At 41.3% G+C, this 21,768-nt stretch overlaps 2 protein-coding genes across 4 annotated transcripts; one reads left to right on the top strand and one right to left on the bottom strand.

Annotated features, from left to right (window-relative positions):
* Positions 1-2,033: 2,033 nt before the first annotated feature.
* On the top strand, positions 2,034-21,756 carry LOC129821366 (ORM1-like protein 1). Of its 3 annotated transcripts, XM_055878978.1 has the most exons (5): positions 2,034-2,182; positions 3,333-3,513; positions 4,800-4,951; positions 20,465-20,575; positions 21,292-21,756. In XM_055878978.1, the coding sequence occupies exons 2-5, from the start codon at positions 3,340-3,342 to the stop codon at positions 21,302-21,304; spliced, it is 450 nt and encodes a 149-aa protein (XP_055734953.1). In that variant the 5' UTR covers positions 2,034-2,182; positions 3,333-3,339; the 3' UTR covers positions 21,305-21,756. The 3 variants fall into 3 exon arrangements, with proteins under 3 accessions (XP_055734953.1, XP_055734952.1, XP_055734950.1); XM_055878977.1 differs by lacking the exons at positions 20,465-20,575; positions 21,292-21,756 and adding an exon at positions 5,262-7,887 and having other exon boundaries at positions 2,038-2,174; XM_055878975.1 differs by lacking the exons at positions 20,465-20,575; positions 21,292-21,756 and adding an exon at positions 5,262-7,887 and having other exon boundaries at positions 2,040-2,182.
* On the bottom strand, positions 9,137-11,098 carry LOC129821365 (probable inactive tRNA-specific adenosine deaminase-like protein 3). Its single transcript, XM_055878974.1, has one exon. The coding sequence runs from the start codon at positions 10,454-10,456 to the stop codon at positions 9,362-9,364; it is 1,095 nt and encodes a 364-aa protein (XP_055734949.1). The 5' UTR covers positions 10,457-11,098; the 3' UTR covers positions 9,137-9,361.
* Positions 21,757-21,768: the final 12 nt, after the last annotated feature.

The raw sequence follows: 21,768 nt of genomic DNA, 5'->3' as shown, positions 1-21,768 counted from the left end.
CGGACATTCCATCAGTCCTGGAAGAAAGAAAATAAATATGTACTTAGTTTTCACTATGTTACATTTTAATCAGTCCTAAAAATTCTTCATCTTAATCGAGTTTTCTGCATCTTGGGCAGGAAGTCTTGAGAGAACCATGGGAGACTAGTTAGGATCGAGGGAAAGATGAATGGAGCAAAGTACAGAGAGCTCCTTGATGAAAACCTGCTCCAGAGCGCTCAGGACCTCAGACTGGGGTGAAGGTTCACCTTCCAACAGGACAACGACCCTAAGTAGACAGCCAAGACAACGCAGGAATGGCTCCGGGACAAGTCTCTGAATGTCCTTGAGTGGCCCAGCTAGAACCCGGACTTGAACCCGATCGAACATCTCTGGAGAGACCTGAAAATAGCTGTGCAGCGACGCTCCCCAACCTGACAGAGCTTGAGAGGATCTGCAGAGAAGAATGAAAGAAGCTCCCTATGGTTGTGCCAAGCTTGTAGCGTCATACCCAAGAAGACTCAAGGCTGTAATCGCTGCCAAAGATGCTTCAACAAAGTACTGAGTAAAGGGTCTGAAATACTTATGTAAATGTGATATTTCAGTTTTTTTATACATTTGCAAAGGATTCTAAAAAAAACAGTTTTTTGCTTTGTCGTTATGCGGTATTGGGTGTAGATTGATGAGGGGGGGAAAACCTATTTAATCAATTTCAGAATAAGGCTGTAACGAATCAAAATATGGAAAAGGTCAAGGGTCTGAATACTTTCCGAATGCACTGTATCTACCTGAATTACCTAGTACCCCTGCACATCAACTTGGCTATACTAAGAAGCAGGGGGTACACACAAGGCAATGCTGGTGGGAGACCGTAAGGTTGAGTGGGAAGATGGTTGAAACTGATGTTTTGTTTGAAACTGCTGGCGAGTTGGGTGAAGATGAGAGCACAGAGATTGAGAATGAATGGATTACCATGAAAAAAAGGAAACGAGAAGTAAAGTTGTGGTGGAAACCCCTAGACTCATTTTTAGTCAGAGGGAGGTTTTTGGACCAATGTAACCTTGGAGATCCGTTTGAAATTTCGATACATTTCATGGAAGCGTTGGGTGAAGTTGCGTCAGTGAGCATCATAAGAAGTGGACTTATTTACATGTTTTGTGTGTCCGAGGAGCAGAAGTGGTATGTTTCATGTATGGATCTTCAAAGCAAAGTACCTATCAAGGGAGATATCTCTGGGGTGGCGCATAAAGTGCGTGCAGATGTAATACCTGTGGAAGTAGATGGAGTGGTGGGCGCACGTCGTTGACTGACCCGTATGGTAGATGGAGGGAAGAAATTCTGTTCATCCATACTTGTTTTCTTTGATGAAGAGTCTCTCCCTTCTCATGTCAAGTTGGGTTATGTGAGATACCCTGTAAGAGCCTTTGTTCACAAACCCCTTCGGTGCCATAAATACAAAAGATTTGGTCATGTGTCAAGCATATGCATATGGGAAGAGTATTGAATTGTGGTGGCGAACATGCGCTCGAATTTCTGGATTGCCCTGTTGGGTTTAGGAGACAGAGGTGGCAAGAATAAGGGCTGTCCAGCGTGTCTCCTATCTGAAGGATGTGAGAAGAGTTGAAGGAGCAAGGGGCATTGAAGATGCAGTGGTAATTGAGCCTGCACCCGTGAAAGTGTCTCTGCAATCAAGGGATCCTGATATATTACATGTGGAAAAAGGTGGACTTTGTAGCATTATTGCAATGGTCATGAACTGCATAGCGCAAACAAAGAAGAAATCAGGAAAAATTGGAATCATTGTGAGCGCTTTCTGAACGCTTTTTGGGACTGTGAGTTTACAGCAGAGGCATTGCAAGAAATCCTGTCAAAGGAGGATCCTCCCTCACATGCCCCTGAGCCTTTGTAGGGATGTGACTTGAATTGGAATGTGACTGAAGGAGTGTGATGTTTTTTTTTCTTTTTTTCTTCTACAATAGATGTTTTCCTATAGTTTACCACCCATACAGTAGGTGGCGACATGCACCTCTAACGAATTTTGGTGGACCGCCATTATACCATAGAAGAAGAACTGCTCCAAAGTTAGCTAGATAGCTCACTAGTCGCTAGCGGGCAGGTTCAGTCAACAACAGCACGGTTGATTAGGGGAGACTGGCCTTCTGCACTGCCACGTTTAAAAACAGGTTCATAACAAGGTACTCCAGTAAGTATATTGCCATATCTATGTGTTTACCGTTAAAGTTGTTGATAACACTAGCTATTGATATGCAAATGTTGTCACCTAGCTATCTAACGTTACAGTAACTAGATATTCCTAGCTTGTCACCAACATGGCTAGCTAGCTATTCAACTGGTGTTCCACGCATACTTGACTTATTAACATTAGCTGGAGTTTGGCTGAATCAGTAGTAACTGGAACTTATACAAATGTGAACATAATACCAAGTAATCTACGATAAGTTAACTAGCTAGAAATATGATACAATGAATGTAAATGAATTACAAGCCATCTCACTTAGCATAGGTAACTAGCAAGCCCCGTTTAAGGGCAGGGTTAATGTTGAATTTACCTTTTTTAAGAATCACACTTATCTAGGGAAAGTTGTCGCTAACTTCTGATCACACAGGCTTGGCTCTGGAAAGTTGTTTAATGTTGACGCAGCTGTCTGCTACCTAACGTTAGTGAGTTGCTTTTCGTGCCTTGATATTTTCTGTCTCAAATAAAGTTCACAAGTGTTGCCTAACATTGTTGCAGCACTTTTCTGAGCCTCAGTGCAGCTGCTTATGAATGCATTCCCTTCTTAGGACAGTTGCACGTGAATAGCTTGGTTTCCCATTATAGGCTTGAAAACGAACACGCTACACGCTTTCACGAAACGGCTGAGATACAAGCTAACCAACAAAGTAGCTATATAAACATGCATACTTAACCACAGGCGTATTTTTTTCCAGCATTGTCAAGAGCTTGAGAAATCTTAGAATGTATGACGCAACCTCGAACTTTCAATCTCAAACCAAGCAATGGTCTGAAAAGCAACTCTAAGACAAGTGAAGTCCAAATCGGTTACTCATGTCATGTTGTGAAAAGCTTTATTTGATTTGCCTGTAAACAGCTGTAGGTATTGTTGTGCAAGAAAGGTGAAAGTGTACTACATAAGCAGATCATGTTCGTAATAATTTCTTTTACCTCGAGGCTATGACCTTTTTGTGTATTGCAATGCAGCAAGTAATTATTTTATAGTCCTGAAGAAAATGGCTCCCTGTTGGGGTTCATTTTGAATGACTCGTTTTTGTGTTAAGTTATTCAAAGGAATAATGCATATTCATCAATAACATAATCCACTTGTTCACAGAAACAAAATGAATGTTGGCGTAGCGCACAGTGAGGTGAACCCCAACACTCGGGTCATGAACAGTCGAGGGATCTGGCTCACCTATGCCCTCGGTGTTGGAATGCTTCACATTGTGCTCTTGAGCATACCCTTCTTTGGTGTAGCTGTGGTGTGGACTCTCACAAATGTTATACACAATTTTGTAAGTCATTTTTCTTCTCATGAATACATTTGTGTTGACCCCATTGAGTGCTTTTATTACTTGGGACAATATCAGTATTGCAATTAAGACACGAAACAGACCAAATGTTGGTCCTTTTTAAAAACCTGCTGTAAAATATTGTGTGCTATGGCTTGGAAAATAAATTAAATGTGACTTTGGATGACACCAATGTTTGTTTCCAACAATAGGGCTGTTTTCCTAAAGAAGTTAAATTTGTTTTGTTTCCTTGCCACAATACTAACGAGTGTTGCGGTATCGTCCCGGCCCTAATTATTACCAGTTTGTCCTTACTTTCAGCCATATCATGGTAAAAAAAAAAATACTTCAAAGTTGGTGCCTAGACATTGCTGCTTCCTCAATGCACTGGCCTCTCATTGTTCTGAGCGGAATTCCTTTAATAAAGGAACAAGGTCACTGGCATGTCATCACTCACTAAGTTTAGCTGCTGTCCCCATATTGTATGTAAAGTCTTCTGCATCACAGCGATAAGGAAGGCCATTAAAAGGGGACCACAATATCCTGCACTTTTTTTTGTTCAGCAACTTATTGTTTCCTGTATTTTTTGTTGCTTGCCAGCAAATACTAGTTCAGCTGATAAATCAATAACAATTTCAGAGACCCTGTTATTAGAATGTATTTGTATTTATTATGGATCCCCATTAGCTGCTGCCTTCCTGAGGTCCAGCAAAATTTAAGGACATGAGGTCATTCAAATTACCTCATGTCCACAGTGCCAGGTGTTATAAAGAAACTAAGTGAATACACAGAACATACTAACTCCCATGTCCCACTGATGAGCAAGTAGTTTAAGTATCAGTCCCGTGTTGTGGTAATTATGACATGCTTTGGTCAGCAGTTTTCACTTGCACTCAGCTTCTTATCATAAATACAGTTCAGGTGCTATCACAGCTCTGTCTTTTAAATGTGTACATTAAAGTCATTTAGCAGATGCTCTTATCCAGAGGAATTTAGTCGTTAGTGCATACTTTTCATACTTTTTTTCTTCTTCTCCGTACTGGTCCCCCATAACCCTGGCGCTGCAAGTGCCTTGCTCTACCAACTGAGCCACATGGGCCCATGAAAGGATGAATTCTCTTTTATCAAAAGAAAAAGACATGTAACCGAAAAGACACATAGCTGTGCTGCAACATCTACCCTCAGTCCCTGGCACCATTTGTTACTTTAAGATTTGTTTGTCTTGTCTTAGTGGACTGTCACTCACCATTGAGACTTGGACTCATTCTCTGTATGTCTGTGTCTTCCAGGGGATGTATGTCTTCATGCATGCAGTGAAAGGCACTCCGTTTGAGACCCCAGACCAAGGCAAAGCCCGGCTCCTGACACATTGGGAACAGTTGGACTACGGCGTGCAGTTTACATCATCCAGAAAATTCTTCACCATCTCCCCAATCATTTTGTACGTAGCCTTCCGTCATTTAGAATAAGAGGTTACATTTCTGTACATTTTTTGCTTTAGATACCGATTTAGCATCCAGTGCAGAAGTAATTGTAAACCGTATGGGGCGGTTTCCTGGACACAGATTAAGCCAAGTATTGGACTGAAAAGCACTTAAATGGAGGTCTTCCATTGAGATTGTGTTTTAGTCCCGGACTAGGCTTCATTTGTGACTGGGAAAACGGCCCTATAAATGCTAATTGTTGACCATGTTGCAGATATTTTTTAATTGACACATTTGCTAATTTTTTTTTTGTTTTTATCCCCCTAGATATTTTCTTGCAAGCTTCTACACAAAGTACGACACAACACACTTTGTCATAAACACTGCGTCCCTTTTGAGCGTGCTGATCCCCAAATTGCCACAACTACACGGAGTCCGAATCTTTGGCATCAACAAGTATTAATCCGAGTGTTGAGGGTCAGTGGTGTGTGACCAACTCTCAAAGGAGCTATTGCCTCATAGCAAGATGAATAGTTAACCCTATGTACTATGTACCACTGGAGTGTGTACTAGTACAGTACGTGCAATTGTCACTCATTGTTTAGATACGTCAGGTTAAACTAGTGGGAGAATGAGAGAGAATGCCATGTGCATTACTAACTTAAGTAAATATTTAATGTTGTATTTTTTGATCTGCATAGACCTGGGCTGGCCCAGGTTTCAAACGTGGGCCTTTTTTTGTTCTGTTTTTTTGTTATTTGCTCTCACTTCACACAGTGACACGGACTGCGTTCCTTGTCACAATGTATTTTTCTGTTCTTTACCGGAAGCCTTAAAAATACCAGATGTATTTTTAAAGATGATTTCTTCATAAAAGTAGGGGCCTATGGTTCATTGTTTGACACACACTTAATTTCTAGAAGGGTGTCAATCTTATTACTCAAAATAAACTGGGGCATTAGAACCGTTGCGTAAATTTTACACTAAATATCTGCATGCGCCATTTCTGAAGACTGCAACGCACAAATATTGAGATTTATAAACTTGGCACACGCCAATCATACGTATGTTTCCCCCTAGAAATCAGACCTGTCGTAAAACTGCGTACGTGAAGCATTATAACTTAGCCTGAAAAACGCCCATCATTCACCTTTTATGGTGACAATAACGCCCTTATTTAATTTGGAGGTATTGGAATTAGGCCAAGACCATATCTGGAAATGGCGAACTTGATCAAATGTTTTTGGAGGTGTTGGCCGAATGTTTTCGTTTGCAGTGGTAGTTGCAGTAGCCTATCTGACTGTTTCTGAAAGACAAACATTTGCTAATTGTCGTGGACCTGTAAACAGATTGAATTAATTCAATCATGTTTAGCATTTACTTTTTCCCCTAATCTAAATATGGTGCACTGCCCACGAGTTCTGAAACTGACTGCTTGAAATACCTACTTAGTGGTAGCTTACACACACTTCAATGCAAAATATCAACCTGTCTGCTCACCTGTTAAATTCTACTGTATGTTATAAACCACGCTCCCTTTCGGATGCATAGAGCAAAAACTTGAAATGATTATCGCCTATATTAATAGGCCCAATTAAATGAGATGCGCGTTGGTAATTTGTTGTATGGCTGCTTCAGGAAAATGACCTCATCATGGCCAGAAAAGGTGAGCAATTTATTTTGCAATAGTTGTGTATAAATGAAATGTTTACTCGGAATTTGACATTACAGTATTCAGACGTATCTCACAAACGTCAACGGGAAGAGGTGAACCTTCTGCTCTACCGTTAAACTGCACTTAAGAACAGATCACAAAGCAAAATACTTAAAGTAGCTCATCTATTTACTACTGTGAAGTGGGTCCAATTAAACGAGAGATGGGATGAATGGTAGCCTATCCTAACTTGTATGAAACCATCAGTCAGAAAAGGTGAGGAATTTATTCTACAATGGTCATGTAATTGAGGTAAAGAATAAATCTATTTCTATAATTATTTTAGATCAAATAAAGGGATATTTGCTCTTCTCACTAATGGTAAATGATTGCATCTTATATTTAGCTAGGCCTACCTGTTTTGTTTTTTAAAACTTTTTTTGTTAGAAGAGCGTCATCATATATTCCTGCACAAGGCCACTACTTGGCTACTTTTGCCTTCTTACAATGCAATACTTAAACCACTAGAAACTGTGCGTACGCATGGTCTAAAGCAGCAGTGGCGAACTAATTGTGCCCCGGGGTCAGCATTCGGTTTTCAACGAGTTCGAGGGCCACACTGAAAATGTTATATTTCCTTGTCATCAAAATTAGCTAAAACATAAGTCCTATATTCATCGTCTTTGGAATTTAATGCTCCCTGACTGTCTTGTGATTTATTAGCGAGATGGACAGTCAAGAAACTATGAATGTAGGTCCATTGACTGCACAATGATTATCGAGCTGGACAGTCAAACTGTATAAATATAGGTTCATTATAATTTCTAGTTTAGATTTGGTTTTAGTCTTTTTTTTTAAAGTATATTGAGTGGCTTTTGTTTTTACTGGGACCACCTTTGTGGGCTGTATGTTTGACACCCCTGGTCTAAAATTTGCGTGAGGATAAGCACATTACATCAAGTTACATTTTTATTAATGCCAACTTGTGTGAATTCTGGCGCATGCATATTTTGGGCATATTTTGTGTGTATGCAACACTTGAGGCCCCTGAACAATATGAAATACTAATTTAGCATGATTTCCTTTGTATATTAATAATTTATCCTTGTTAATCATATAGGGCAGGCATTTTTGCAGTGTATATAGTTTGTCTGTATAGGTTCATGTCTTATGTGAAGATCAGATGATTTGTCATAAGATGTTAAGTGTTGTCAGATAATTGTTTACTGAGACAGGTCTATGCTATGGCTATGTACCTACACATGACTGCCAAAATAAACACTTGAGGGATGTGAAGTATATTGAAAGTGGGTGCTTCCGTGTAGCTGTGGTTCCGGAGTTAATTAAGCAATTAACATCTCATGATTAGGGTCATGTAAAATGGCCAGTTTCCCATTATTTCAGCTACCATGGCTAGAAAAGATCGGTGACTTTGAAGAGGGGTCTCAAAGGAGCATAGGTGGTTTAAAGTGTGTATGTGTGTGTCACCAGCTCTCAACTCAATTGAACACTTCTGGGAGAGTCTGGAGTGGCGCCTGAGACAGCATTTTCCACCATCAAAACACCAAATGATGGAATTTATCAGGAAGAATGGCATCGCTTCTCAATCCTCGTGGTGATGTTAAATATTAGTGATGGCAATATTACTGTGCAATGTAGATGTTCTATTTTCACCTGAGATTGCATAACTCGTATGTTGATGTAGTGTCCATCGGTTATGAATGTTTCAACCTCTGTGTTGAAGTTGTGCTTTTATGTCAGTCCCTGGCTTCAAAGGGCACCAAAAACAACACTATCCACAAGTTTTAGCGGTTCTGCTGATCCTGTGATCTTACTAACAGATCTCATGGTTTATTTTAGTACAATGTATGGCAACTCCGTTAGCTAACAGAAATTGTTAAACGAAACACCTCGCCAAACAACCGGCATGTTTTTCTAATTTTACAAGGAAAGATTCCAGTGGTCATGTGAATTTCATCTGCTCCGATTGGATGAAACGGGCCGCACTGCTGTATGGGATGAGTAGTTTGTTTGCCCCCTAACTGGTATGTGCAGTCTTGTACCCTTGACTTTTCTTCCATATCACTTTTTTGTTACAATTTCTAGTCTTTTGAATGAATGGTTCACCCTGGAGATTTTTGTACCTATTCCACTTGACGAGCATTTTGTTGAAATTTGCATGCTAAAACCAAGTGGCTGTGTCAGTTCCGGAAGCATAATTGTGGAAAGTGGGGCATGGTGGCACAACGCCCTTTTAAAGACACTTTATGTTGGTGTTTCCTTTTATTTTGGCAGTTGCCTGTATATTCATGTCGATGTTTAGGATATGAATATCTCCTGGAGGCTACTATTAAGACAGCTAGTCCTGTTTTTGCTTGGTTATGGCTTCTCCAGGGTATTCTTGGAGCTTTGTCAGCCCTTGTACATAACATCATTAAAACATTTATGCCCTGAAAGCAGCATGTATGTCTTAACTGGATGAAAACTCGTGGGAAATGAATGGGAACCATATTGACGATGAGCAATAAAACTAGCTGTGAAAGCTTGCTGTCACAAAGTGGCCAAAACTTTATTGCATTGAATTTTACACAGTAACAAAGTAAAACATTAAAATGTGTTTATGTAATCCAAAATCTTCTAGAAGGTAAAATGTTACCTATGTAATTCACACATTGATCTAGTCTCATTCATCAACCGCGTGTGCCAAGTAGTCTGACACGAGATTCATCCGTTTATAATGGTCTAGCGTTCCTGTAACAATTGTGAACCTTTTTTAAGAATTCATTTTGATATAGTGTACTGGCCTGTTAAGGTCTGAACACTGTTGGTCCAAGACTCCTTTGAAAACTTCAAAGCGGTGATTCAGATCTTTTTGAGCGTGGATTTTATATTTAGTCCCAAATGCCCCATCGATAGAGGATGTTCCATAGAAGACTCTGCCTATCCTAGAATGGACTAGCGCCATGGCACACATAACACAAGGCTCTCGAGTAACATACAAGTCGTACCCGGTGCAGATGTATGGCTCACCGCTCTCCTCTGCACTGTCCCCATCCTGCACAACCCCACAGGTTGTCATGGTGGTGGCGCCCTGTTTTTGAGAGGGTGAGGAATAGGGCAAAACAGACTGGCAGGCGAGGTACTTGTCATAGGTGTAGGCCCCACCCCCCTGCCCACGTGCCACAAGGTCAATGCAGACCATGATGGCGTGATGAAGTGGGTGACCGCCTTGCCGGCAGTCATGTCCCACAGCGAGGATCCTCTCTGCCTCTGGGTCAACGACCGCAGCCCCCACAGCCTCCATGCCACAATCCTGCCCCGCTCTGGCTGCAGCCACAGCAGCCATCATGTACTCCTGCATCTTTGATTTCTGAGAAGAGGTGAACAGCTGGCCCCTCAGGGCCACAGTCACCTGTTTGTCCTCGTGAAAGGAGGTGGGCCAGTGTTTGCTGGCCTGCTCAAACTGTGGTCTGGTCAAAGGAGGGCATGCTGGTATCTTGACCAGGAAAGGGTCTCCTAGACCTTCACAGTTTAATCTACTGGAGGACGACAGATCAGATATGTGCAGCTCCTCACTGCGGTCAATGACTTGTGCATCACTGGCAAGGCATACAATGACCTCCAGAGGGTGAGGGCTGCCCTTATCCTTGCATGACCGTACTCTCTTGATGTGCTGAAGTCCAGGTAATGGGTATACTTTGGCCAACTCCTTGATCAAACGAGAGGTTTCTTTCTTGTTGATGATGGGAGCTGCAAAGGCCTCGATTAGCTCAATGTCTTGTGACTGCTCGTTGGACAGCACAGGGTAAGCAACCCAGGAGTCGATGTCACACTCATATTCTTTTCTGCGTTTGGGTTGTGGCTCCATTTCAAAGCACCTCTGTTAAAAATTAGGACGAAACACAACTCGGATACAGACCAAATGTTTACAAGAAGATAAACATTGGATGTAGTGGCGCAGAGATGTAAGGTTGTTTCAGCGCATGCGAAAAAAATACTGGCAGTGTATACTTAACATTACCGATTGATTAATTAAAATTACCTTGTTGACCAGCTTTGATTAGAAGTGTAAAACGTGACAGATTTCAGATACGTGGAGCTAGCTCTCCCTTTCCATCCATGCTTGTTGATGTTCCGACTGCATATTATATCCCCCTGAAACAAAGGCTATCAATCTTCATAGCCACCCACAGCTTTGTTTCCTAGATTCATAAAATGTACTTATTTTAAATCAAAGGGATTATTTTAATATCGGAAAAAACTTTTAAAATGTTCTTCATATTTCTCAAATCATAAACCTAACGTTAGATTAGTGTTATTTGTGGTTTCATGGAGGAATTATTTTCATGTGACACAAAGCTCCTCACAAGTATAATAAGTACATGGTCGTAGCAGGTTAGAATTTGTGCAGCAGGTTAGGAGAATTGCGTTAAGGTTAATAAAAAAGTGTTAGCTTTTGTCAAATCAATGTATTTAAGCTGGATACCGTCTAGCCATGACCAAAGTACCCGGGACGTCACTAGCTTCTATGAAGGGGCCGGGGTCCCGTCTAGAAGCACGTTTTCCACTGCTCCTATAGTTATGCTGTGGTACTACAGTTTAACTGGAGTCTGACCCAGAAAGACCATTTCCATACACCGCCACATAGCGAAGTCAGATTTGAAAAATCCTAATAAGACACTTTAGTCATCACCTTTTGTGCACAAAACATCCATTGAATTATTCAAATAACTGTTGCTGAGGCCATTTTATTTTATCAGTCACAGCTGAAGATAATGTGTTGTCTGTTCACACTGCTATGCTTTATCTTGGCCAGGTCGCAGTTGTAAATGAGAACTTGTTCTCAACTAGCTTACCTGGTTAAATAAAGGTGAAATAAAAAATAAAAAATGGCAGTGTCCGAGAGAACCAAAACGACTGAATGCAACTGCAAACTGGTATAAAAATCACCTTACATCATAAATAACTAATGTATTATTTGTAGATCAGTCAGTCACAATTTACCCAATGTACATTGTGGTTTTGATCCTTTAACACGTCCATTAACATTTTATATTCATCCAATGTCTGATGTTTTTGGATGACATGATGACGTTGTTGCTCCCTGTGCGCACTGAATGCTAGTGCGCATGTAATGTTGGTCCATATAAGCCGGATGCAACCCGATATAGATAGTCAATGAATTGACCTATGCGAACGAACGTGAGTTTATTACCTTTAAAAAAAAAATACGTTTGGAAGTAATCTCCAGTTCTTATTATACCTCAGTATAATATAGCCACTAAGTCATATACCCCAGCCATTTCTACAATTTCTCTTCATAAAATTGGATTTTAACCTTAAACTTATGCCTAACCTTACATTAAGACCACAATTTGTGGCTATAGAAGCTAGTGGAAACCAGTACACGTGTCAGAGACCGAGGAAGCGAGACATACTGTCCCACTCCCTTGTTTTTTTCTGTTTCTATGGGAAATTCTCGTTTGGACAAAAGACCGTATTCCGTCCTGCCACACCCACTTTGAATCAGCTTTTGTTTTGTCAGAGGAGAAAAACATGCAAACGTTTAAAACAATAAGTAGCATTTTGCTTTTATCTATAAAATGTATTGCACAACTAACTTAATTTGTTTTAATCACTTTACACATGTATTTTGAAATCCACCCCTGCAAACGTCATTTACCTAATGATGCGCGAGTAGAGAAGGACCATCTCATTTCAAACAAGCACATTTTCCTTCCACATTCACTCTCCTTGATTACCTTTGACCTTTTTCAAAAGGGGGAGAGAGAGGACTGAGAGAAGACCCAGGAGTCGAGGAAATCTAATTGATAAAAGGCCAATGGCCTTTGGCCTTTTCTCATTTGGGCCAAAGTCCGTCCTCCACCCTCCTCCGTGACCCAGAACCCGGTATGTGGTCCCGGAGTGTCAAGTCGTTAGTGACAAATGGAAGACCCTCATCCCATCCTCGATAGCCTCCTTTTGGTGAGGAAGCACAAGTGTATCCTACCGGAGTCATTCATGGAAGAGTTTTGAAATCTACCACTGTTTTCTCGAAGGAGAAAAGCATGCTAACATTTTTTTTTAACGTGTCCTTTTATATATAAAATGTGTTGCACAACTATCTTTATTTGTCTTTAGAAAGGTATACATTTATTTTGTGATTCTACCCTGTAAATGTAATTTGCCTGATGATGCATGATTGGAGAATAGTCTCATTTCATTCCACTCCCTCTCCTTGCAGCCTCTCCTCAATTACCTTTGACCTATTTCAAAAGGAGGCCAGAGAGGATGCAGGAGTTTAAGCAAATCCAATTGAGAAAAGGCAAATTAACAAAGCATGCGTTTAGACAGGCATCCCAATCTGGATATTTTTTCCAATAATTGGTCTTTTGACCAATCACATCAGATCTTTTTCAGAGCTGATCTGATTGGTAAAAAAATATATATATCAGAATTGGGCTGCCTGTCTAAATGCAGCCAAAGTAGACCAGACCCAACTGCTATTGCATTGGTGTCTATGGGAGAGTCACAGGAACTGACACTTTTTTTTCCCTCAATGGTAAATGGCCTGAGTTCACAATCTTAAAGGTCGTGGAGCTCCATGCAAAAACCATTTCTCAGTATTGCAACTTCAGCTTTTGGGACAACGGTATTGTTGTCAGACTTCAATAATCAAGTTTTGGTACCCACTGGGCACAGATGTCAATTCAACGTCTATTCCACGTTGGTTAAACGTAATTGAATTGAAATGACGTGGAAATAACATTGATTCAACTAGTGTGTGTCCATTGGGTAGCTACACTGCTTCCATTTTTGCTGAGAGGCGAGAGGCTCAACTCAGCCAAAAATCTGTCTTCTCCAGCAGGTGGAGTTGAGTTTCTGTATGGAGGTCAATGAGTGTCGAATTTGGTCAACAAAAATTGTATGGCTTATTTGCTACATGAGTTTTTTTTAGCTTGAATAGTTTCGTAATGCTTAGGTTGTTACAAGTGTGCTGATATAAGTAGGACACGTGACATCCTGGTAACTTTGAAAAAACACTATCGGGGTTGTCTTGAGATGGCTATGCATATTCATGACATGAGGCTAGTAGCATAGCATCTCTCGCCATTGAATACAAGCAGTAGACGTCAACAACGCTCATTTGAATATTTAAAAATGTATTAAAATGAGACATCCACCAATCCAAAGAGAGGAATAGGCGGGAGTTTGACAGTCCACGTCCCACTGTAGACAACTCCTTTTGTCTCTGCGGAGAGACGAGTATCTTGTCAGTATTATCCATAATCTTAGATTTTGATGATTTTCTATGGATATGTATTTTGGCTAATGCAGGAACTTCTGTTACAGTGAAAAATGTTTGCATTTAAAAATTCAGCTCCACAGGGCCCACCTATGTTTATACTCAAGCATTTATGGAAATGTGCTTTTAGAGTAGCAATGAGTTCCAGGCTTGTTCGTGGCAGTGACGAGACAGGTGTGGCTGTAGTGGATTTAAAAAAAAAAAAAAAGGCTTAATCCTTGGAGAATCTCTTCATTCACAAAAGAGGTGGGTATAATCTTGTCTGGACTTCAGCCTGAGCTTTGTAAAGCAACAGCAGAAGCACTTCATCCACCACATGGAGGCCCATGTCCTGATGGTCAGGATGCTCCAACCAGTGGTCTTGTCCTCCTGGTCTCTGAGGTCACTCTCCTGGCTCTGGCCCAAGGAATCAGCGACTTTCTTCTACTGGGTCAAACACTGGATGACGCTCCATGGGACACTATAGACAAGGTCATGAGTCTACCTTTAAGAAAACACTTGCCAGAGGCCGGTGGGTTTTCTTGGCCTTGAATTTGTGACCTTTGTTCATTCACAGGTGGCAAGATGTCTGTCACTCATCAAACACCCAAAGTGATCCACGATAAGTGGGGGTCAAGCGATACAGCTTCTGGCTTAAGATGGAGACAGGTCGACGTTTCTCTTCAAGCCACCAGTGGGAGCAGACTATGACTGTAACTTATTCTTTGCTCTTCTGCAAAATCAGGTCACAATGTCAATACAGAAAAAAGAGGAAGGTAATAAATAAGTCAAAGATATTAATATCATAACCTTTCCCTGGTCGACACATTGAATCAGGTCATTTAAATTAAGTGTGAAAAATGCATCAACCGTGTTTTTTTGTTTCATACAAGGTCTGGAGCAGGGGACTTTGTTGTATGTGTGAATGATATAGCTGCCGCTACACAGTGGACTCTCACATTGCAAAGTGCACACATCGTGCCATTTTGTTCTATAAGGCCTTCTGCCTTCCTGCAATTCAACCCTGGTGAGTGAATTCATCCCATAATTGGATAGTGGGTTCATAGCTCTCGAGATCGAATTCACCATACTGTATTGATGATCTCCTTTTGGACCAAAGGTATATTTCTACAAACACTCAAGTCTGTTTTCCTAAAGGTTTTGCTCTATTAGGTGATGTCAGGAGGACTTGCCAGTAACCAGTTAAGGCTTTGAAGATGGTCACAGATGCCACTGAATTACATTTGCTTTGTCCTCCATCCAAGTTATGTACTAAAAATGGAGTCATGATTGCATGGTATGTAGAAGACTATTTGTTATTTTGGATATGAAAATATGGCTTTGGAATCCAAGGCATCCACCTACTCTTTATTTGATTTATTTCAGGAATGGAATTGAGACTGAAGGAAGGAAAGGGCATCCTGTCCAACACTGACAACACATTTTTCTCACCATTTATGATTAAACTTTTGATATCCTAGCAGAAATGACTCCATACTATGTTATTGGGTGTTTCATTTTGTTTTATTATTCAACCGACTTCCTATATATTAAGTCACTCTTTCCCATTAATAATATAATGTAATATATTAATCTTGAACATAAATAGAATGGTTCTCTGTGTTCAGTCCCTGAATCACAAGATCACTACTTTAAGCTGGTTCCCAGTCAGGCTAGATCCCAGACTGACCTCCAGGGTCACTGTCTTTGCTGGGGACGCTGGCTGTCTTCATCCACCCTTAATGAATCCAGGGTAGGCTGTCCCCCACAGCCTAACCTTGGGGTTGGCTGTCCAGCTCCTCTGGCATTGGTATATTATTAGCTTGTATACTGTGACCTGTTTCCAAGTCAATTCTGAAAGCCATGTTATTACTCTAGCACTGTTACAACAGTAATGGGCAAAATAGTTAAGTAATAACATGACAAACGGTTGCTCAAATCTCCCATTCATACCAATGTATGACTTCTGCAAAACCTTTGAGTGAATGTACTGTTTCTCAAAATGAGATTGAGCCTTGCTGAGGATGTGCAGTTGAAGTCGGAAGTTTACATACACCTTAGCCAAATACATTTAAACTCAGTTTTTCACAATTCCTGACATTTAATCCTAGTAAAAATTCCCTGTCTTAGGTCAGTTAGAATCACCACTTTATTTTAAGATTGCGAAATGTCAGAATAATGGTAGAGAATAATTTATTTTGTGGGCTATACTGCTATACTCGGTCTTGTCTCACGATGGTAAGTTGGTGGTTGAAGAGATCCCTCTAGTGGTGTGGGGGCTGTGCTTTGGCAAAGTGGTTGGGGTTATCCTTCCTGTTTGGCCCTGTCCGGGGATATCATCGGATGGGGCCACAGTGTCTCCTGACCCCTCCTGTCTCAGCCTCCAGTATTTATGCTGCAGTAGTTTATGTCGGGGGGCTAGGGTCAGTTTGTTATATCTGGAGTTCTTCTCCTGTCTTATCCGGTGTCCTGTGTGAATTTAAGTATGTTCTCTCTAATTCTTTCTTTCTCTCTCGGAGGACCTGAGCCCTAGGACCATGCCTCAGGACTACCTGGCATGGTGACTCCTTGCTGTCCCCAGTCCACCTGGCCGTGCTGCTGCTCCAGTTTCAACTGTTCTACCTGTGGCTATGGAACCCTGACCTGTTCACCGGACGTGCTACCTGTCCCAGACCTGCTGTTTTCAACTCTCTAGAGACAGCAGGAGCGGTAGAGATACTCTTAATGATCGGCTATGAAAAGCCAACTGACATTTACTCCTGAGGTGCTGACTTGCTGCATCCTCGACAACTACTGTGATTATTATTATTTGACCATGCTGGTCATTTATGAACATTTGAACATCTTGGCCATGTTCTGTTATAATCTCCACCGGCACAGCCAGAAGAGGACTGGCCACCCCTCATAGCCTGGTTCCTCTCTAGGTTTCTTCCTAGGTTTTGGCCTTTCTAGGGAGTCTTTCCTAGCCACCGTGCTTCTACACCCGCATTGCTTGCTGTTTGTTGTTTTAGGCTGGGTTTCTGTACAGCACTTTGAGATATCAACTGATGTAAGAAGGGCTATATGAATACATTTGATTTGAGCTTTTATTTCTTTCATCACATTCCCAGTGGGTCAGAAGTTCACATACACTCAATTAGTATTTGGTGGCATTGCCTTTAAATGGTTTAACTTGAGTCAAATGTTTCTGGTAGCCTTCCACAAGCGTCCCACAATAAGTAGGGTGAATTTTGGCCCATTCCACCTGACAGAGCTGGTTGAGTGAGTCAGGTTTTGTAGGCCTCAAGGAGGCTTTGCAACTCTGATACCTTTGTGAGGGTTTTGTGGTGGCCACTCCAATACCTTGACTTTGTTGTCCTGAAGCCATTTTGCCACAACTTTGGAAGTATGCTTGAGGTCATTGTCCATTTGGAAGACCTATTTGCGACCAAGCTTTAACTTCCTGACTGATTTTTTGAGATGTTGCTTCAATACGTCCACATAATTTTCATACCTCATGATGCCATCTATTTTGTGAAGTGCACTAGTCCGTCCTGCAGCAAAGCACCCCCACAACATGATGCTGCCACCCGTGTTTCACGGTTGGGATGGTGTTCTCTGGCTATCAAGCTTCCCCCTTTTTCCTCCAAACATAACGATGGTCATTATTGCAAAACAGTTATATTTTTGTTTCATCAGACCAGAGGACATTTCTCCAAAAAGTACAATCTTTCTCCCCATGTGCAGTTGCAAATCATAGTCCTGCTTTTTATGGTGGTTTTGGAGCAGTGGCTTCTTCCTTGCTGTCGTTATAGGACTCGTTTTACTGTGGATATAGATACTTTTGTACCTGTTTCCTCCAGCATCTTCACAAGGTCCTTTGCTGTTCTTCTGGGATTGATTTGCACTTTTCGCACTAAAGTACGTTCATCTCTAGGAGACAGAACGAGTCTACTTCCTGAGCGGTATGGCGGCTATGTGGTCCCATGGTGTTTATACTTGCGTACTATTGTTTGTACAGATGAACATGGTACATTCAGGCGTTTGGAAATTGCTCACAATGATGAACCAGATTATGAAGGCATACAAGTCTTGGCTGATTTCTTTTGATTTCCCCATGATGTCAAGCAAAGAGGCACTGAGTTTGAAGGTAGGCCTTGAAATACATCCACAGGTACAACCCCAATTGACTCAAATTATGTCAATTAGTCTATCAGAAGCTTCTAAAGCCATGACATCATTTTCTGGAATCCTCCAATCTGTGTAAAGGCACAGTCAACTTAGTGGATGTAAACTTCTGACCCACTGGAATTTTGATTAAGTGAAATAATCTGTAAAAAACTGTTGCAAAAATGACTTGTCATGCACAAGTAGATGTCCTAAACGACTTGCCAAAACTAAAGTTTGTTTACAACAAGTGTATGTAAACTTCCGACTTCAACAGTGCGTACCAATACACAGGATGCCCAGGGCTCGTATAACACTGAGGAGGGTTCTCTTAGTTGTCCAGGACACCCGTAGTAGACGAACCAGTGGTGGAACTCTTTCTTTACACGTCCTGTCCAGGTGGCTCAGATTGCGCTATAACTGCCTGGCAGCCTGTAACACAATACTATTTGGTTACACTTTACCAACACGAATCGTAGGTAAATCGTGACTTTAATTATTTCATAAGGGCTACGTAAGGGCCCTCTCTGGCCTGACTATATCTAACACCACCACACAACATTTGACAACTGGTGGCAGTTGTGGGATGTGAGTGATGCCTTTGTTGCATATCGGCCAGCAGTGGTGACCATCAGTGTGAAGATGACAGGATGAGGGTATAAGTTGATGTCAGCTCATGAAACTGTCAAGGAAAATATGATCAGGGTAGCTAGTTCGCTAGTGTAATGCCTTGCCAATTACCTGACCCTAATAACAATGGGATAGCATAGTGTAAAGTTAGTCCCTAGGCCAATAAGATGACATCACCTGTCATGACTGTTCTGTCATTACTAGGATGGCGTTATGTAGAACTTGTGTAAGAGGGTTCAAGTAAAGTGTTACCTAAATTTCAAGCTGTATATTAAAAACTTTTTGGACAACCTGACCAAATTCACATTAAGTTACCATTTCCACATCGTTAACCTAATTTTGTTTCTAATTAAGAGAACAGACATTTATTGTGGAAAAGAAGGCTGGAATGAAAGAACCATCTGTTGTCTTGTCTGGACAGCTACTATTTCAGATGCTGCTGTACAGATTCTCTGTAGACGTGTGTGTGACAGACAGAGGACCCGAGGGAAGACTAGAGGCTGTTGCCATGTTACAGGGAAAAATACAGGAACACATTTATTCATGGAGTCAGAAGTAAGCATTTGGAAACACAACAAAACAGTGAACACTCATCCCATTTTAATTGATACCCCAGTTCTTCCTAATCAACTTTAGGCTATTGAAACATTTGTAACAGTCAGTATTGTTTAGGATTGTGTTCCTCTTCTTTTCAAGGTAGACTTCCTGACTACATGCCTTCCTGTGCTCTGGCTGGGGGTGATGAGTCTAGCAGAGGAAAGCCGTCTGGAGGCAGGAGGTGGCTTGACTTGCGGTAACAGAGGCAGGCCTCGTTCCAGCACAAATCTCAGGGTGCATGTCCACAATACAGTCAATCATTTATCTGCATCGCCTGTCAACGGCACATGGAAGTAACGTTGTTTTACGGCGCTCTGTGTTACGTTTCATCGATCCCTAGAGGTCATCCCCCTGAGCGAATTAAATGTTGTCTGGAAAAGCTTGACGTTAGCTTGTTAGCGAGCCAACTCAGTCCATGAACTGATGAGTGTCATTTAACCTTTGCTTTGCCGGGGAGTCCTCTTTTAAGAAAGATGACCTTGGTGGAAGAAACTTATTTTGCGTGAAAATCCTGGCAAGTACAGAGGGGTGGCATTTAAAACAAGTGTTAGAATTGGAGTTCAAGGAATGTACCGACATATTGAACCCTGTCGCGAGGAGGAGAGGAGGAGCTCCAGGATGAAGTTGTAGCCGATGTGCTCTGCCATTTCATGGTGTGTCCTACCAAAGTCCATAGAGTGACGGCAGCCTGCCACCTCACCTCTACCTGGGTCACATTTAGTAGGGAGAAAATGTTTAGAAACAAATTAAACCAGGGAGGTACTACCTGAATTTGTCTCATAATAACAGATTTTCATTTTCTGTGGCAAAACGTTTTGATACCATCTGCCCTACTGAACTCAACCCTGAACACTGCCAAGGGGACACAACTTAAAGTACATGCTCAAGTGCTACCAGAGGGTTAATAAATACATGATATGTTAATTTAGGCATGGTTACCTGCCTACAATATCCACTGTAGAGTGCATAGGTTACAAGCCCATAGTAAGTCAAGGTAGATGTAAATTATTTGTGGGTAGCTAGCTAACAATTCTTTGTGGCTAGCTAACAATAGCGGCATACAACTGGAAACTTGGAAATCTGACTTCAGTGAGTTCAAGACAGCTGGGAACTCGGGAATTGAACGGTCATCCAATCCAACTCGGTATTGCAAGTCGGGAACTCGGGCCTCTTTCTAGAGCTCCAATGTCATCATGATTTGACCTTGTTTTTTTCCAGAGTTCCCAGTCATCTTGAAAGCACCATCAAACCAGAGACTGCCAGACTGATGACAAAATTTGCTCACGAAGGACCGCTGCGCCACCTTCCTGTTCAAGTGAACACAGCAAGGTGAGTCCAAAAATGTATTGTATGGTGCTTCATAAATTATGTAATATACCAGGGAGATATGTATACAGTAGCTAATAAAGTAATACTAAGTGTATGTTGTGTAGTTAGCTGATTGTTGCCCATGTGCCTCACCCTAGTAATTTGGTCCCTTTACTCTTAATTGTCATTTAATTGTCATTTGAAGCTTGTCATTGTTATTCATTTCACCTACCGTTCTGACTTGGTGGTTCACACGTAGCCTATAGCCTGTTTTATAGAAATGTATTCATTGAATATTGTAAGAGCTTTCATTGTCTGCTCATATGCCCCTTTTATTTATCCTATGGTTCTGACTTGGTGTACAGGGAGAATAGTGTAATAATTGACGTGGAAATTAAGTACTGCGAGAGACTTGGTCATTTCGTCAAACAATCATCTTTATTTAATATCAATTCATTATTGCAATAATGAGACCGTCAGTCCACCAGTCTTGACTGACTGTTAAGCTGAGAGTCTGAATCATACAGACAATGCCCAGTTCATATAGCTAATAGCCAGAATGCTTGGTTCCACCCCTCCCATATAGATTGGGGGGCACCATAAGCAACTTTGCCTCATCCTGTCTTTATCTGCCCCTAGCGTTATCTCAACCCCCAACCCTGGCCTAATTTTCAGTGGCTTGCGACAGCTCACTCGTACATTTTAAGTGAATCCAAACCTCACCTTTGTTTCCTCAGAGACTTCCTCTAGCTGACGACTTCCGACGTCAAACTTCAATCCCACCGTGTAGGTGGGAAATACTCATCTGACTTGTACGGGAAATGTTTACAGGCGAATGCAGGTCCTAAGAGCAATGGTGTTAAATCCGCTCCGGAACTAATGCTGCTGGATATCTCACGCATCCCGTTGTATCGTGACAGATCTACGGCACCATTTATGTTTACGTAGTCTGTCCACGAGAGATGACGTACACTTAAACCTTTACAGCTTAGCCTCAATCACACATTACTTGTTTGAAGTCTTCCTATGTTTAATGTGACTGGTACTTCAGAGAAGATCTTCAAGATGTGAAGTCTTACACAATATAGCTTACTCAGATGCATGTGTGAGATTGGCATTGTGAAGAAAACAGCAACTTTGAATATTACAAAAACATATCAAGAGTAAATGTATGCAAATTAATTAAAACATGTCTGTTGATACTGTGGCTCACT

Source organism: Salvelinus fontinalis, chromosome 23 (genome assembly GCF_029448725.1).
Source record: "Salvelinus fontinalis isolate EN_2023a chromosome 23, ASM2944872v1, whole genome shotgun sequence".
NCBI classification, from domain to species: Eukaryota; Metazoa; Chordata; class Actinopteri; order Salmoniformes; family Salmonidae; genus Salvelinus; species Salvelinus fontinalis.
The sequence above is the reverse complement of the archived record's forward strand: the minus strand, read 5'-3'. Positions and strand labels throughout refer to the sequence as shown.

Coding starts and splice junctions, on each gene's coding strand:
- LOC129821366 (XM_055878977.1), top strand. CDS start 3,340: ATGAATGTTGGCGTAGCGCACAGTGAGGTGAACCCCAACACTCGGGTC. Junction 3,514..4,799: donor CAAATGTTATACACAATTTT/GTAAGTCATTTT, acceptor TGTGTCTTCCAG/GGGATGTATGTCTTCATGCA. Junction 4,952..5,261: donor ACCATCTCCCCAATCATTTT/GTACGTAGCCTT, acceptor TTATCCCCCTAG/ATATTTTCTTGCAAGCTTCT.
- LOC129821365 (XM_055878974.1), bottom strand. CDS start 10,456: ATGGAGCCACAACCCAAACGCAGAAAAGAATATGAGTGTGACATCGAC.